Source organism: Nyctibius grandis, chromosome Z (assembly GCF_013368605.1).
Source record: "Nyctibius grandis isolate bNycGra1 chromosome Z, bNycGra1.pri, whole genome shotgun sequence".
In the NCBI taxonomy this organism is placed as follows: Eukaryota; Metazoa; Chordata; class Aves; order Nyctibiiformes; family Nyctibiidae; genus Nyctibius; species Nyctibius grandis.
Window position 1 is genome coordinate 87,253,923 of NC_090695.1, and position 13,397 is coordinate 87,267,319.

At 47.7% G+C, this 13,397-nt stretch overlaps 1 protein-coding gene across 1 annotated transcript in view; it reads right to left on the reverse strand.

Annotated features, from left to right (window-relative positions):
- The window catches only part of USP7 (ubiquitin specific peptidase 7), an 83,620-nt gene extending 76,591 nt beyond the window's left edge, over positions 1-7,029 (reverse strand). Inside the window, exon 1 of the mRNA XM_068422306.1 lies at positions 6,412-7,029. Coding sequence (XP_068278407.1) covers positions 6,412-6,496 — 85 coding nt within the window. The 5' untranslated portion in view covers positions 6,497-7,029. The remainder of the gene's footprint in view (positions 1-6,411) is intronic.
- Between the last annotated feature and the right edge of the window lie 6,368 nt (positions 7,030-13,397).

Below are 13,397 nucleotides of genomic sequence, written 5' to 3' on the forward strand. Positions count from 1 at the left end.
TGAGATATGCTACACTGGTTACATCACAGAATTCCAGTTTTATGAAAATTTACCATTTAGCTTTAATTTCCATATTTTTAAGAGATTTTGCTTAGCAAACTCGCACATGCTGTTACACTGAACTATCAAGCTGCGTTATTCTAGATGCATATTAAGTCCAATACAAAATAGCCTTCAAATATGATCCCCAAACTACAAATATTCAGTACAGTTTCACTATTTTCAAAATCCATCTTCTAATTTCCAGAAGTCGAATTGTTTCTAGTTGACAGAATTTCAGCCTTCTAAGGGAACCAGGCAAATACAAGTCAGAATAAAACATTATTTTGAAGCTGACCACTCTTCATTTTGCTGGCAAGTCATTCAAACTCCATTCAATGTTTCTAAACTTACAGAGCTTGTTTTACTACAATCAGTAAGCCATGCTGAAAAAAAAATGTTTAGCAGAAATATTAAAATGTAAGCATTAAGTCTAAACCTGCAACAATATGCACAGATACATTCTGCTACAGCCATTGCCACTGATCAGGTGCACTTCTACTCCTTCTGCTAATGTATCAAATTATAACGCTAAAACCGTCCAAGCAAAATACATTATCCTAAATGACCAATAAAAAAATTTCAGAAAACAATACTACATATTTAATAACTTGACAAATAAGACATCCAGTCTCCAGCCCCCATTCTACTTGCCAAGACACTTTATAATAACTGTTAATCCTGTTGCTAATAATGTCAAACTAGCACATAGCAGATTTTATATATATATTAATACACACGTGTATTTAAGAAAACGAAAAAAAGCACACTCGCTGTGGATTACTAACGCCTTGTATTGCAAGCCATCCAATACTTTACTCCTTCACAATCAACGTTTTACAGCCACGAGATACAAAGTTAAATTAAAACAACTGACCTGAGACACCTCAAAGAACAAACTAAAGCAAACAATGCCCTGTTTTAAATTTATTATCATTTAAGAAAAACTGGATGCTTCACAAGCTCTAAACCAGTTCATTTTCACCCTTACCCCAAATATCGAATGATGTCATGCAAGATGTACTGGCTGAACTGGTTTAACTGCTACAGGCTGGATGCACTGTTTAGATTTTCTTGTGATAAATTATTCTGCAGCAATGAAACAGATTCAGTTAGTCTCAAACAACTATCTCCATCTGCTTTTTTAAAGTTTGGGCTTACATTACTTTTACACACACAACTTGCTACTTTACTTAGTACAGAGACCTAGTAATGTCAGGCAGCAGGTTTTACTTCTCTTCTGAATTCAGTCAACAGCATGGAACAACTGGAGTGGAGTAAGGAAGTCTGATATATATAGTTCACCCTGAACAGCGTGCTATCTGCACTTCCCTCTGAATTTTACACACACTTTCCACTATTCCACTTCTCCTTCACAGAAAGTTGACTAAATCTGACAACCTACTGAGCACCCAGTTCATGAAGAAGGCACAGAAGAAACTAGACATAGCACTCTTCAAAAGTCACCGATGCCGCTTTCTCCCTTGGCGTGAAGCGGCTACCTGACAATGATGCAATGCGCATCTTTTCCCAAGGCCGAGCATGCTGTTCCCAGAGGCACTAAACATTATCATCACGGGGAATAAGAGGCTAGGCCTGGTTCTTTGCTCTAGGTATAACCACAGAATTAACTTAATTTTTCTTGTTCGCTCCATCAGCGTTTTCACCTCCCCTCACTTCAGCATCATCCATTCCATGGAAAAATGTCAAGGCTGGAGAGGGGAAGGGGCAGAAAGAACATATAAACAAGCAGATACCCGTGGTCGTATGATGAATTTAGTCTGCATATTCTCTCAAATGTACAGCCCCACTCTATCACCACTTGGCTAAAAGCAATAGAGAAGACAACGAAGGAGCCTAAGGAAAAAGTAATAGAGGTCTTCAGGAGAAAGGCATGGAAGCAGGCAAAAAAAAAAGAAATGAACACTGTGTTATGTATGCAAATGATATTAAATTGCCAGAAATTGAGAATACTAATGAGGAAAAAATATGAGAGGGAAGTAACCATTCAGAAGACAGGTAAAAAAATAAGTTACGTACTAGAGACCAGTACCACAGAGTGCGTCAGAAATCTAGTAAATGCTGTCAGCAGCATTGAACACAGGAATGAGCAACAAGCAACACAAACTTTCAATGGCATGGAAACTGCAGGCAAGTGCAATTTTAAACTTGTCACATACACACACAGAGACATGTCACTTCTTTTTTCTTGTTCTTGGTAAATATCTTGCATCAATTCAGCTGGAATTCAAATCTCAACTTTAAATTGCCCTAGCTAGGGAAAAACTAAAAAGATGGCACTGTCCGAGAGGCTGCAGAGCTGACACCAGGAGAACACAAGTGGGCAACCTCAACTACCAGTCGTCGCGTGTTCACGGACTGTGACACAGTCTTGATAAGCTTGTGCTGGCTACTTCAGAAAAGAAACTTCCATAATGCAAAACACATGTACGTATGTAACTATGGGCAGAGGCTGAACCTACAAAAAAGCGAATTCAGACTATAAACAAGGGAAACATACAGTTATTAAGCTGCAAATGAGAATTTCCATGAAAACCTTTAGGAAATATGTAACTGTAGGTTTATATTAAGCCAAGTTCTTTGAAGTTCAGACACATTCGTGAAAAAACGTTACAGCGAAAGCATATATAAAGTATCAGGACTTGGATCAATTACACTTTATAGAGCAACTCACTAGCAACTAAACAGCTGTAATTCTCTGCATGATAAAGCAACCTACATACCCTACTTACAGTACAGAAAAACTACTACTTACTTTTTGCACTAAACTTATTTAGCATACAAATAAACTTTTCGGAATTTCTATGGGATAATTTACGAAACACCACCCCAAACTGTTAATTTATCTAAAACTCAGGCACGGATGGCTCATCTGCACGCTCCCGCTCTGTTTCGGCCCGAAGGCAGCCCTGGCAGCCACAGTCACAGCTCTTACGCAGCAACGGACGAGGGGTGCACACGAAATCCATGACTAGTGACAGAACCGGGCCAGATAACCGCCAGCATCCGCGCCACCTCAAGCAGCCCTTGTCGTTCCTACCCGCCCCAATGCCAAACCTTCACCACATCCATACAACACTTAACGGGGCTGCAGGGTGAACCAAATTAAAAACCTAAACTACATCTCAAATCCCCACTTTCTGTTTTTGATTTCGATCACTTTGTAGTCACAGGGAGGTGCGCTAGCCCAACCGCTGGCACGGCACACGAGGCGAAAACGAGCAGCAGCAAACGCTGTGTGTCCAACTGTACCCTCAGCTAGGGAAGCGGCTGCCTTCAGCCGAGGGGACACAACCTCTTCTGACAGTTCTCATAAATTTAAAGTTCCTCTGCCCACGTATCACTACTGCCACGCCTCAGTAAGGCTAAAGCTGATTACAAGCAACATCCACAGGTAACAGAAGATTAAATATACAACAAGGCGATTTCTAACACCGCAGTATTCTAGCTAAGTATTGCAAGGAGGTGAGTCTGCATCACACCTGGTCCTGCTGAGCAGGTACTTGCCCCTTATCAACGCTGTCACTTCTTTCCTTCATGATGCAGAGGTTTATTTTTCTTTCTAAAGGGAATGTCTTCCTCCCTCCTGAAGTCCAATAGCCCTGTCTAGTACTACTTTCATTTACACAGACAGTCCATAAGGTCATCAAGGAAGAGTAAATTAGTCATAAGGGAAAAGGATGGGGAAAAAACAGGGACATGAGAGCAGACACTCAAAATACCATATCCCATTTAAACCTAAAGAGTTTAATTCCACACTTTTATTACTACTTTTGAAATGGTTATTTCATGAAAAATTGTTCATCTAGTATAGCTGTACACAGAATAAGCAAACCTTCACATAATTCAGAATCAAGATGTGCAATTTTCCACTGTGCATTCTTCACATACCTCCTAAATCTAACGTGATCACTCACTGAAGAATGGCATCCGACACTGTTGTGTGCATGTTAAAATTAAGCTAACTACATGTTATTAAGTATTTTCCTCACTACTTGAAATCATCGCTCTCAAGAAAGCACAAACACCCATACATTAAGATCATGAACGTTGTTTTACACACTAAATGAAAATATACTCATGATGTTAACTTTTATTAAAAGTTAGCAATAATCTGATCTCTGCAATCTTGTAAACTTAACACATTTCTCAAGAAAAATCAAGTACTGGAAAAAACCTCCAAAGGCTAAACTTTTCTGGTTTTGCTTTTGCATAAGCGGACAATCCTGTAAACTCTCACAAATTAGCAAGTTCGTAATATCAGCTGGAATCAGCTGTGTGTGGCCTAATACATCTCAAACAGACTGCTCAGATAACGCTGTATTCTCAGTGTCACCATATGCAGAGACTCTTCCCTCATCCCTCCAATGGAGGTGGCCACCAGCATAAGATTTCCACAACCACCAAAGGGATTTACACATGTATTTTGGATGCCTGTATCCCCACTGATAGAAGGGATGCAATCCAGAGAAGCTCAGAACACCTTAAACTGCATAAAAATGTCCAGCATTTCACAGTGTTCCCAGCATGGTAGAGCATCAAGCCCATAAAAATCAAATCACAAATATTAAATAGTCAATATTCTAAAGGACTTGAAAAGGATACTGAGAAAAAGCAGATTGCTAAAGGCTATCAAACAATCTGCTAGAAAATACAACCCACAAGACGCTAATATTTGTATGCGTACAAACAAATATGAGGTGTATTTTAAATCACCTCCATTTATGTATTTGTCACACAGTATATAAACACCACGTTGGAGATTTTTCTAAAACGAACCCAAAAACAGTCACTCTGTTAGTAAATAAGTTTCAGTTATTATTTTATGAAATAGAGATTTATGTTTAAGAAAGCAAGGCTTTATGCAATGACCTTCTAATCTTGAAATGTAATCTCACAGTCACTGTGACAAACTTCCACTAAAACACCTTTGCTCCTCCTGATTTCAATGGCTATTATTTAGCAGAAAGGTACATTTGCTAAGTCAATTGTCACGTTTCCAAGCAAAATGTCTTGCACTGGTGAAATTTATGTCACCGTTGATTAAAACGGTCATAACGGAATTGGCATTTTCACAGCCAGGCATTCTAAACGATATTTAGGTAGTTGGTGTTTTTGACCTCCAAGTCGACCACCACCGGTGAAAGCAGCATACTGTGGGTGCCCTCCCTTAGGGAACAAAATCCCACCGTACATCTGCCCGAAATAATTTTACATCGTTGAATCCAGACAGAAGGTGCTGTTCAAAGGGGGGAGGGCGCGTAAAAATAACAACACAATGCAAAAAAAAAAAAAAATGCTACAGGCACCACTGGAGACGACACCGGACGGGAGCAGGGAACAAGCCTGAAAACGTAGTGCCTCCTTTATGAAACCAGCGCAACTGCATGACGGTGCAGGATCCGGGCCGCGGGCTGTGCAGGCGCTACACATGGCCCCGCTGCCCGCCGACCCCGCGCTAGGCCCGGCCGGCGGCGGGTTCTGTAAATAACCCTCACAAGAGGGTTAATTAAAAATGGCGAGCAGCGTGGCTGCCTGCATACAATGAGCGGCCGGGCCGCGCCGCCCCGCACGGCCCCGGGCAGGGCCGGGCTCAAGCCCACCGCCCACCCCGACGGCGGGAGCAGGGGACGCCGGCGGCGGGCCGGGCCGGGCTAGGCCCTGCTGCCCACCGCTCACCGCCCGGCAGCCCCGGGAGCCGGGCAGCCCTCGGCACAGCCGCATCCCCTTCCCCCCAGAACGCCAAACCCTGCCCCGACATCACAACTACTTTGAGGCGGACGCCCGTGCCCCCCCCAAGCCGGACGGGCCCCCCTCGGGGCGCGGCTGCGCCCTCCCGCCGCCCCCCCGGCTCAGCTCCCGACGGTCACCCCCGGCGGGAGGCTGCCGGTCCCCGCCAGGCCGAAGGTCCGGGCTCGCGGCCGCACGCCTCGCCCCGGGGGCGCGGGTCTCCTTTTGTAGCAGCGCTTCCCCCGCACCCTCCCCCGCCCGCGATGCAAATTCCTGCAGAGCCCCCCCGGGCCGCCTCCCCCGGCCCCACACCGCTCCTCACCGCCGCAACTTTCCCCGGCTCCCACCGAAGCTCCGCCGGGCAGAGCTCCCCGCGCCCCGAGATGGGGGTCCCCAGCTGCCGGGGCTGGCGGCGGCCGGGCACAGGACGGCGAGCTGCGGCCGCTCCTGCTCGCAGCGGAGGAGACTGCCGGGCGCGTGTTTACCGCGGAGGGAGGACGGGAGCTCCCCGAGGGGGACGCGGGGCTGGGGAGCCCCGGGAACCGGCAGCAAGGCAGGGGGGCCGGGGGGAAACTCTCCTCAGAGTTGAGGGCGCGGAGCCCTGCCCGGCCCCGGCTTTACCTTCCATCTCCATGTCCTCGGGCTCGCTCAGCTGCTGCTCCCCGGGCTTCTGGTGCTGCTGCTGCTGCTGCTGATGGTGGTTCATGTCGGGCTGGGGCTGGGGCTCGGCGGCGGCGGCGGCCTGGGCCTTTCCCGCTGGGGGCTGCAGGCCTGTGTCGGTAGGGGAAGGGGTGGAGGAGCGGCGGGGCCTGGGCAGCGGCCGGGACTGTGCACCCGCCTCGGGGGGCTGCGGCTGGCCTCCGGCGGGCAGGGAGCGGGCAGCCGGCGGAGGCAGCGAGACGCGCACGTATTTGCTCGCTATTCGCCCAATCTCGGCGGCGGCACCCGGTCGGGGGAAAGGGGTGGGGAGGAGGGACCGGCCGGGGGGTGGCGGCTTCCCCAGGGGCCGGAGGGGAGGGGACCGGGAGGAGGGGAGGGGGGGACGGGAGACCAGGGAGTCAGGGCCCGGCGGCGCCCGGCGCTTCCCCCTCCTCCGGCGAGGTGTCCCCGGCGCTGCGAAGTCGGGGAGGCGCCGCGGGGCCCCTCCTGTGCCCTCCCGCCCCCCCCCAGCGCCCCGGCACAGCCGCTGGCCGACGCCCGGCTCGCTGCTCCCGGCCCACGGGCCGCCCCCGTTGCCTGTGCCGCGGCGCGCTGGTGCCGCTCCGCCGCCGCCAGCGCTCTCTGTCTCAAAATGGCGGCTGCGGTAAACGCCGTGAAATGTCACATCCGCATGAGGGGCAGCCCAGCCAGCCGCGGAGGGGGAGGCAGCGCCGCGGCCGCCCCGGGAACAGCAGCCGCTGCCGCCACCGCCGTCACAGGAGGCCGGAGGGGCGGGGCCAGAGGGGCCGGGCCCAGGCGCCGGCGCGGCCTCCCCGCAGGCCGCCGCCACCTGCGCGCAGCCCGGAGAGAGCCGCCGCCGAGGGCTCCCGCTGCCCGCCGGCCCCGGCGCCCGGCCGCTGCGGCGGGGACCCGCTCCTCGCGGGGGCTCCGGCTCCACCGGACGGAGGCCCGGGGCGGTGCCCCGCGCTCGCCTTGCGGGATCCCGGGCCCGCCCGAACCTCCGCGGGCAGCGCCTCACCGCCCGGCCCGGCACTGCCCGAGGCCGCCCGGCCACCTCCGCGCCCCGCCGCGCCCTCTCGCAGCTGAGGGCCTGGCGGGGGGCTGCGGGCCGGCCCCGGCGCCTCAGGGACCCGCTGTGCTCCGTCCGGGCCCGGGGGCTTCCATGATTGCTGCGGGCACGTTTCCCCCTTGCACCCAGGCCCGCGGTGTGTGGCTGGGCTCGGGCAGGGCCGGGCAGGGGCACTCGCACGGGCCGTGTCCCAGGTGGGCCCTGCTCGGGGCTCGCCCCATCCCCTGACAGGGCACCCCGCTGCCCCACGTCCCTGGGCTGCTGCGCTTATAGGGCATGAGCAGGCGGGTAAAGGACATACTTGTATGATGTGTGGAAAGAAGAAAGCAAACAATCCACTGCAAACAAGACTTGTGCCTCACCTGGATCCCACTATTTTTCGCGAGCCTTGTGTGGAGGATGTAGCCCCTCCCAGGGAACAGACATGTTTTCCTGTGATGGAAGGAGAAGGCAGGGGTGTGGATGAATAAGTAACACCTGGCTGGTCCAGTTTGGGGTTAGAGCAATGAATGAAGCAACTTCACTGAGGCATGAAAGAGCAGTTGGAAGGCTGTGGAGAGTTGCATTAAACACCCCAGTGTTTATTTCACGGTCCTGGAAAACCCAGGCAGTAGGATAGTCTGAAGGGAAAGGCTCAGGGTATGCAAAATTGGGCCTCCTGAAGGGACTGAAAATGTACCTGAGCAGACAGTGCTGGTCTGACTACAAGTGGATAAGTGAACTAAAAGTTTATTTATTTTTTGTAGTATAAAATGAGCAAATCGAAACTCATCTGGTCTGGGCTCCAGCTGGCCCCTTCTCAGCAACACTAGAGTGTGTAGGTGTGGGCAGGAGAGGAAAATAATTTCCAAGTCAAGCCCTGTCTCAAGTAGTAGAACTCCAGCACTAGAAAGAGGAAATATAAAGGAAGTTAAGGATATTAGTGGGAAGATTAGGTTTTAAAAACAGTTAATTTGATAGTTTGCCTTCCAAAGAGCACACTCTGACTTTCCCTGTTGTTCCTCTCAATTTTCAGAAGCTTTTTAGAGAAAAATAATTTACAAACCTGGAAATGGTTTGTTGCTCTTGTCCCAGGCAAAAACATGACAAATCTGCTAAACCTGGGTTTACAATATCTTGGCAAAACAGGGGGATTAGGACAGAGGTTCGGAGAGAGATTGATGCATGTATCTTTAGTTTCTTAATGTCCTAAACTTTGAATTCCCCACTGACAGTCTTTCCCTATAATTACCTCCCAGAACAATTGCTCTTTCCTAATGACTTCCATTCCAACCTCCTAAATCATGCACAGGTTTAAACTCATCCCCCTCCAAGTGATCCCTGATACAGGACGAACCAGTATGTCACAACAAGAAGGTGGCTACGGGTTATTGCCTGATTCTTCAGCCACAGACACTGGGTTTGTGGGCAAGGATCAACTGAGGAGAACAATTTCACTACTGCAAAAAACGAGTGCCTGAAGTTAACCATAAGCTGATGTTATCATAAGCATTAAAAACATTCTTTTATATACAAAAACTTCTCTGAGCTTCAGTTCATTTTAAGGTAGTTAATTTTCAAAAATTGTCGAGGTCTCCTACTCTTTCAGAGGAGCAGAAGTCGTGCAAAATGCATCTGTACAAATCCTTTGCTGTGGAAAGGGCAGTACAGAAGAGAGAACCAGGAATTTTCCTGTCACTGGACACAGGGAACAGTATCAGCGGTTTGTGAAGAAGGCATATCACAATCCAGCACTTGATTGTATATTCCTATTTTAAGTGAACTTTATCTTTTCAGAGTAGCTGCAATATGGACTAAAGTACCTTATAGTGTATTGAAAAGACATGTGAAAACACGTCATTTATATTGTGTGAAAATAGCTGTGAGTAAAAAAAAATCTATTGAGAATTGATTCAGGTACTTATATTTAATATAGATTACATTTTAACTATGTGTATATAATAATCTCAAATGCATTTCTGAAATAATTAAATAGTAAGCACAGTGATTGTTGCACTGTGATCTGATTGTTTCTAGACAGGAAATAGAAATCTTAATTGCCAAGCCTAAGGTCAAGTCTGGATCTCGACATACACTAACGTTTTATCCCAACTACTTGAAAAATGTTTCTGCTGAATATTTCTGGCCCATTGCTACTGTCTCCTAAAATTTTCTGCTGTTCACCTTTCTTCAGTACGAGATGCAAAAGCTCTGTCCTTTGAAGGAATGGACAGTCACCTTTTGTATAACCACCTGGCCATATCATTGCTGCTTGCATTTCACCCAGCCCCTACTCCAGCACTGATATCCAATGACTTATTTATCCAGCTGTTCCATAAATGCCTTTTGTTTTCGTAATAAATCTGTTTCTGCACTGCACACCCCATCCTCGACAGCCACATCCCTCTGCAAGTGATTCCCATCTGCTGTAGTTCTGATGGCAAAATCCTTGTGCAGAAGAGTTGGGCAAATCCCTGGCAAGGGTTACTGATATTAAAAAAAAATCAACATAAAGATCACGAGCGGGAACATGATGAATACAGTCTACGTATCCATTCCTATCGCTTTTATTCTTGTCCTTCCCTTTCCACTCCTTCCTTTCATTTCCTACACCCACTTACTGAATCTTGTCTAAATTTAGGCCTCTATCCAGTCAACTAATCCAGTCCCTGTTGGTCCTTGTGCCTACACAAAGCACCGGGGAATCTGGTGAAGCTGCACCTGAGCAAAGGATTTCATCCTCCAGGTCGAGGTCGTAGATTAGTAGGCGAAGGAGATCCCTCACTGTGTGCTCTCGGGGTCAATAGGGCTGTCCGACGGCTGCAGCCTCCCAGCATTCCCTCCACATTAGTCATCGTAATGAGAGATGAAGTTAAAGAGGTACTATCGTCTTTAAAATGCCATTGAAGAAATGGACTTCGTTTTGTGAGGCTGACCTGCTCCCAAACCTCCATGAAATTTAAAAATAAACCCCACTCAGGCTGTTTATTTTTAAAACACTCGCAAGCCAGTGTTCATCTGCCTGTGTGCCAGGATGAGCCTTTAGGAACCAGAGCGAGCCCCGTGTCTCCGCTGCGTTTCTGCCCTCCGGGTGAGAGAACCTGACCGTGGCGGAGCCGGGGAGGCTCACCCTGCCCTGCTGCTGCCCTGCACTGGGATACCCCCCACCTTCTGCAGGGCCTAATGGCCACCCCAGGGAAAACTGTAGGAGGGAACCACAGAAAACAGGGCTGAAGGAAAGGAGGAGGATGCTTAGTCCATCCTCTGCCCCATGGCAGAATCAGCTGGACAAAGAGCATTTCTGTCACCCTGCTTATTTCCTCCCCGCTCCTCAGCTGCTTCAGGAAATCTTGCTTCCTGCTCGGCTCCATTTGCTGCCCTGGCTTCAGCACAGATGTCCTCTCCTGGCCAGCCTCTACACTTACTTCCAGCACCACTTATGGTTCTCCATAATGTGTGCAGGTGGCCATGTCTATAATTAAGGAAATTTATAGCCATGTAATGACAGAAGGGCAATTACACCAGCACACACCCTTAATATAGATGCACTAAACCGGCAAAACTGGGGTTGCCGCTTGTGCAGCGTACTCTGCTATGTTTCTGGATGAGTATACATTAATGCAAACGTGCCTCTGTCCCAGCACTGTGCTTCCTCAAGACGTTGAGTTTGCGCTCGTGGGACTATACCCACAGTTACACCAGGCCGCCTTCCCCACTCTGGCAGCCTCATCTGGTCTCTCACAGTTTTTCTCCTTCGTCCCGTATCCCTGATCAGAGATGCTCAGTACTACAGTGACAAAAGTAGTTAAAATATTCTCATTGTTGCCAGAAGCTCTCTGTTCCCTTGTTCATGGTCCTTCTGATGCTTTGCCCCATTGCTACTGCTGCCTGGCTTGCTTTGTACGAAAGAGTGAAAGGAGGATCCCAGGAGACCTTATTTAGGGAGCCAAAGAACCAAACCCATTGTCCCAGGCGCTCTAGATTAATGCAATCGCAAATCAGAGACGTTCAGTTGAACCAGGCGATCAGAGGCTCTTGTGAACACCTTCAAGATGAGTGTGGGCAAGAAAATAATCACGAGCCTCCTGCAGCACAGGAGAAAGGAAGACAACAGGCAAAAGGTAGAAAATGTTGTTAAAGGCACAAAATTAGATGGAAAAAATAGATAATTTGTTTGGCTGCAATGTATGTATTTAGCTATAACAACTTGTTGCACAGGTAGTGGGATGAATGGAGTTTCACATCCTGTAAATGTATTTTCCGTATTTTCTAACCCTCAACATCCTGCAACAACCCCGGACTTTCATGGCTTTTCTTTCCACAAAGTGACAAATAGCTCCAAATAACCCCAGTCTTTCTCTGAGCAGGGTCTGGACCCAATGACCCCTGAAAGTCCCTCGCGACTGAAATCATTCTGTGGTTCTTTAATGAGCCAGCAATTTCCACAAAATTTGCAGGTATTTATTAGTTCATTCTTCTGCCCCTTTATCATTTTTTGTTGAGAGTGACAGACAGGCAGGCAGCTAAGCTCTGTTTCCTCAGGAAACTAGGGTAAAATACATAATTACAAAATTTTCAGGGATGTTTTCAATTCAGAGATCTTTGGTTTGATGATTTCTCTTTAACTGAACAAACATCATCTTTTAAGGAGAGATATAAATCATTATTACATAATAATAAAAGGTAGTAAATCCATTACAACTGAATGCATCCCATAGTTCAAAGCTTTACATGATTTAAAGTATATTTTTGAGCAGTTTACCAAAGCCACATCTTCCATATGACTTTTACAGAGAGTCAAGACATCTAATTTCATAACTATTAAAAAAAAAAGAATTTATGAAGTTTAATTTTCACAATAAAACCAAGCTATTTTGCTAAAAAGTTGTTTGTTTACATCTAAGCTGCTAGGTAGTGACTCAGTCTCTGTTTACCATCTTTGAAGAGTTCAATGATTCCTTTTTCTCATCAAATTTTGTTGGACGCAGTAAACTATGAAGTCAAGCGTTACAGTGATATACATCCAAAGTAAAAAGGGAATGGAAGGTACTTTACTGGTCCATCTTTTCCTGTACAACTGTAATTAATCACCTAAGGGTAGCCATAAAAGTGGTGTCTCACTCTGAGTAGAAGGCAGAAGGTGAAGCTGCAAAGTATCTGTGCCATTAGGTACACTTGCAACAGCCCTTTTTGAAATAAATGTATTGTTAGTGGAAGACAGGGATTGCCAGTAAGAAAACTGACGCCTCCCATGCAGCGTGCGTTGTTCCGCCAAAGCACTTCCACCTGCAGAGGTTCTCAAAATGCTTGTAATGTGTGTTTTAATAATCTGTACGTCTCCTCCTCTGTAAGGGAGGTGAGGTGTTTAAGGTCACCATATTTACAAACGGGCAGCAAAAGATGAAGTGACTTGTTGTGCACCACAGGTCGAGCAGCAGCTAACTCACTGTCAGCGCCAGAATGTGAGCTGGATATATATTAAAGCAGAAGTGAGTTATGTGGTCTTTTTTAGAAAAAGTGATTGTTTGTATGGTCTGGCTGTCCCTGTACCACACATCCAAGGAACGGTGGCACAGAGTAGGTGAATTCTTCAGGAGTGGCATAGCAATTGATCTCCCTGCTGCAGATTTTCTATTGTTTAAGTCTCTTGACTTTTGACATCAAAAGCAAGTATCACCTGTAATGGTGTTTGGCCACTTGTCTATTCAGCTGTGGAGGACACCAAAGAATTGCCCAGAGAGATCTTGAAGACAAGAACAGAAACTTTCCAGTTAAGGTACCAGGCTGAGGCTTAGGAGATGGGACTTCAGTTCTTGGCTTTGTCACAGCCCTACTCTGTGACACCTCCTCTGCAAAGCACCAGACTGCTGATCCAGGAGACTGCAACACACACTGAAGT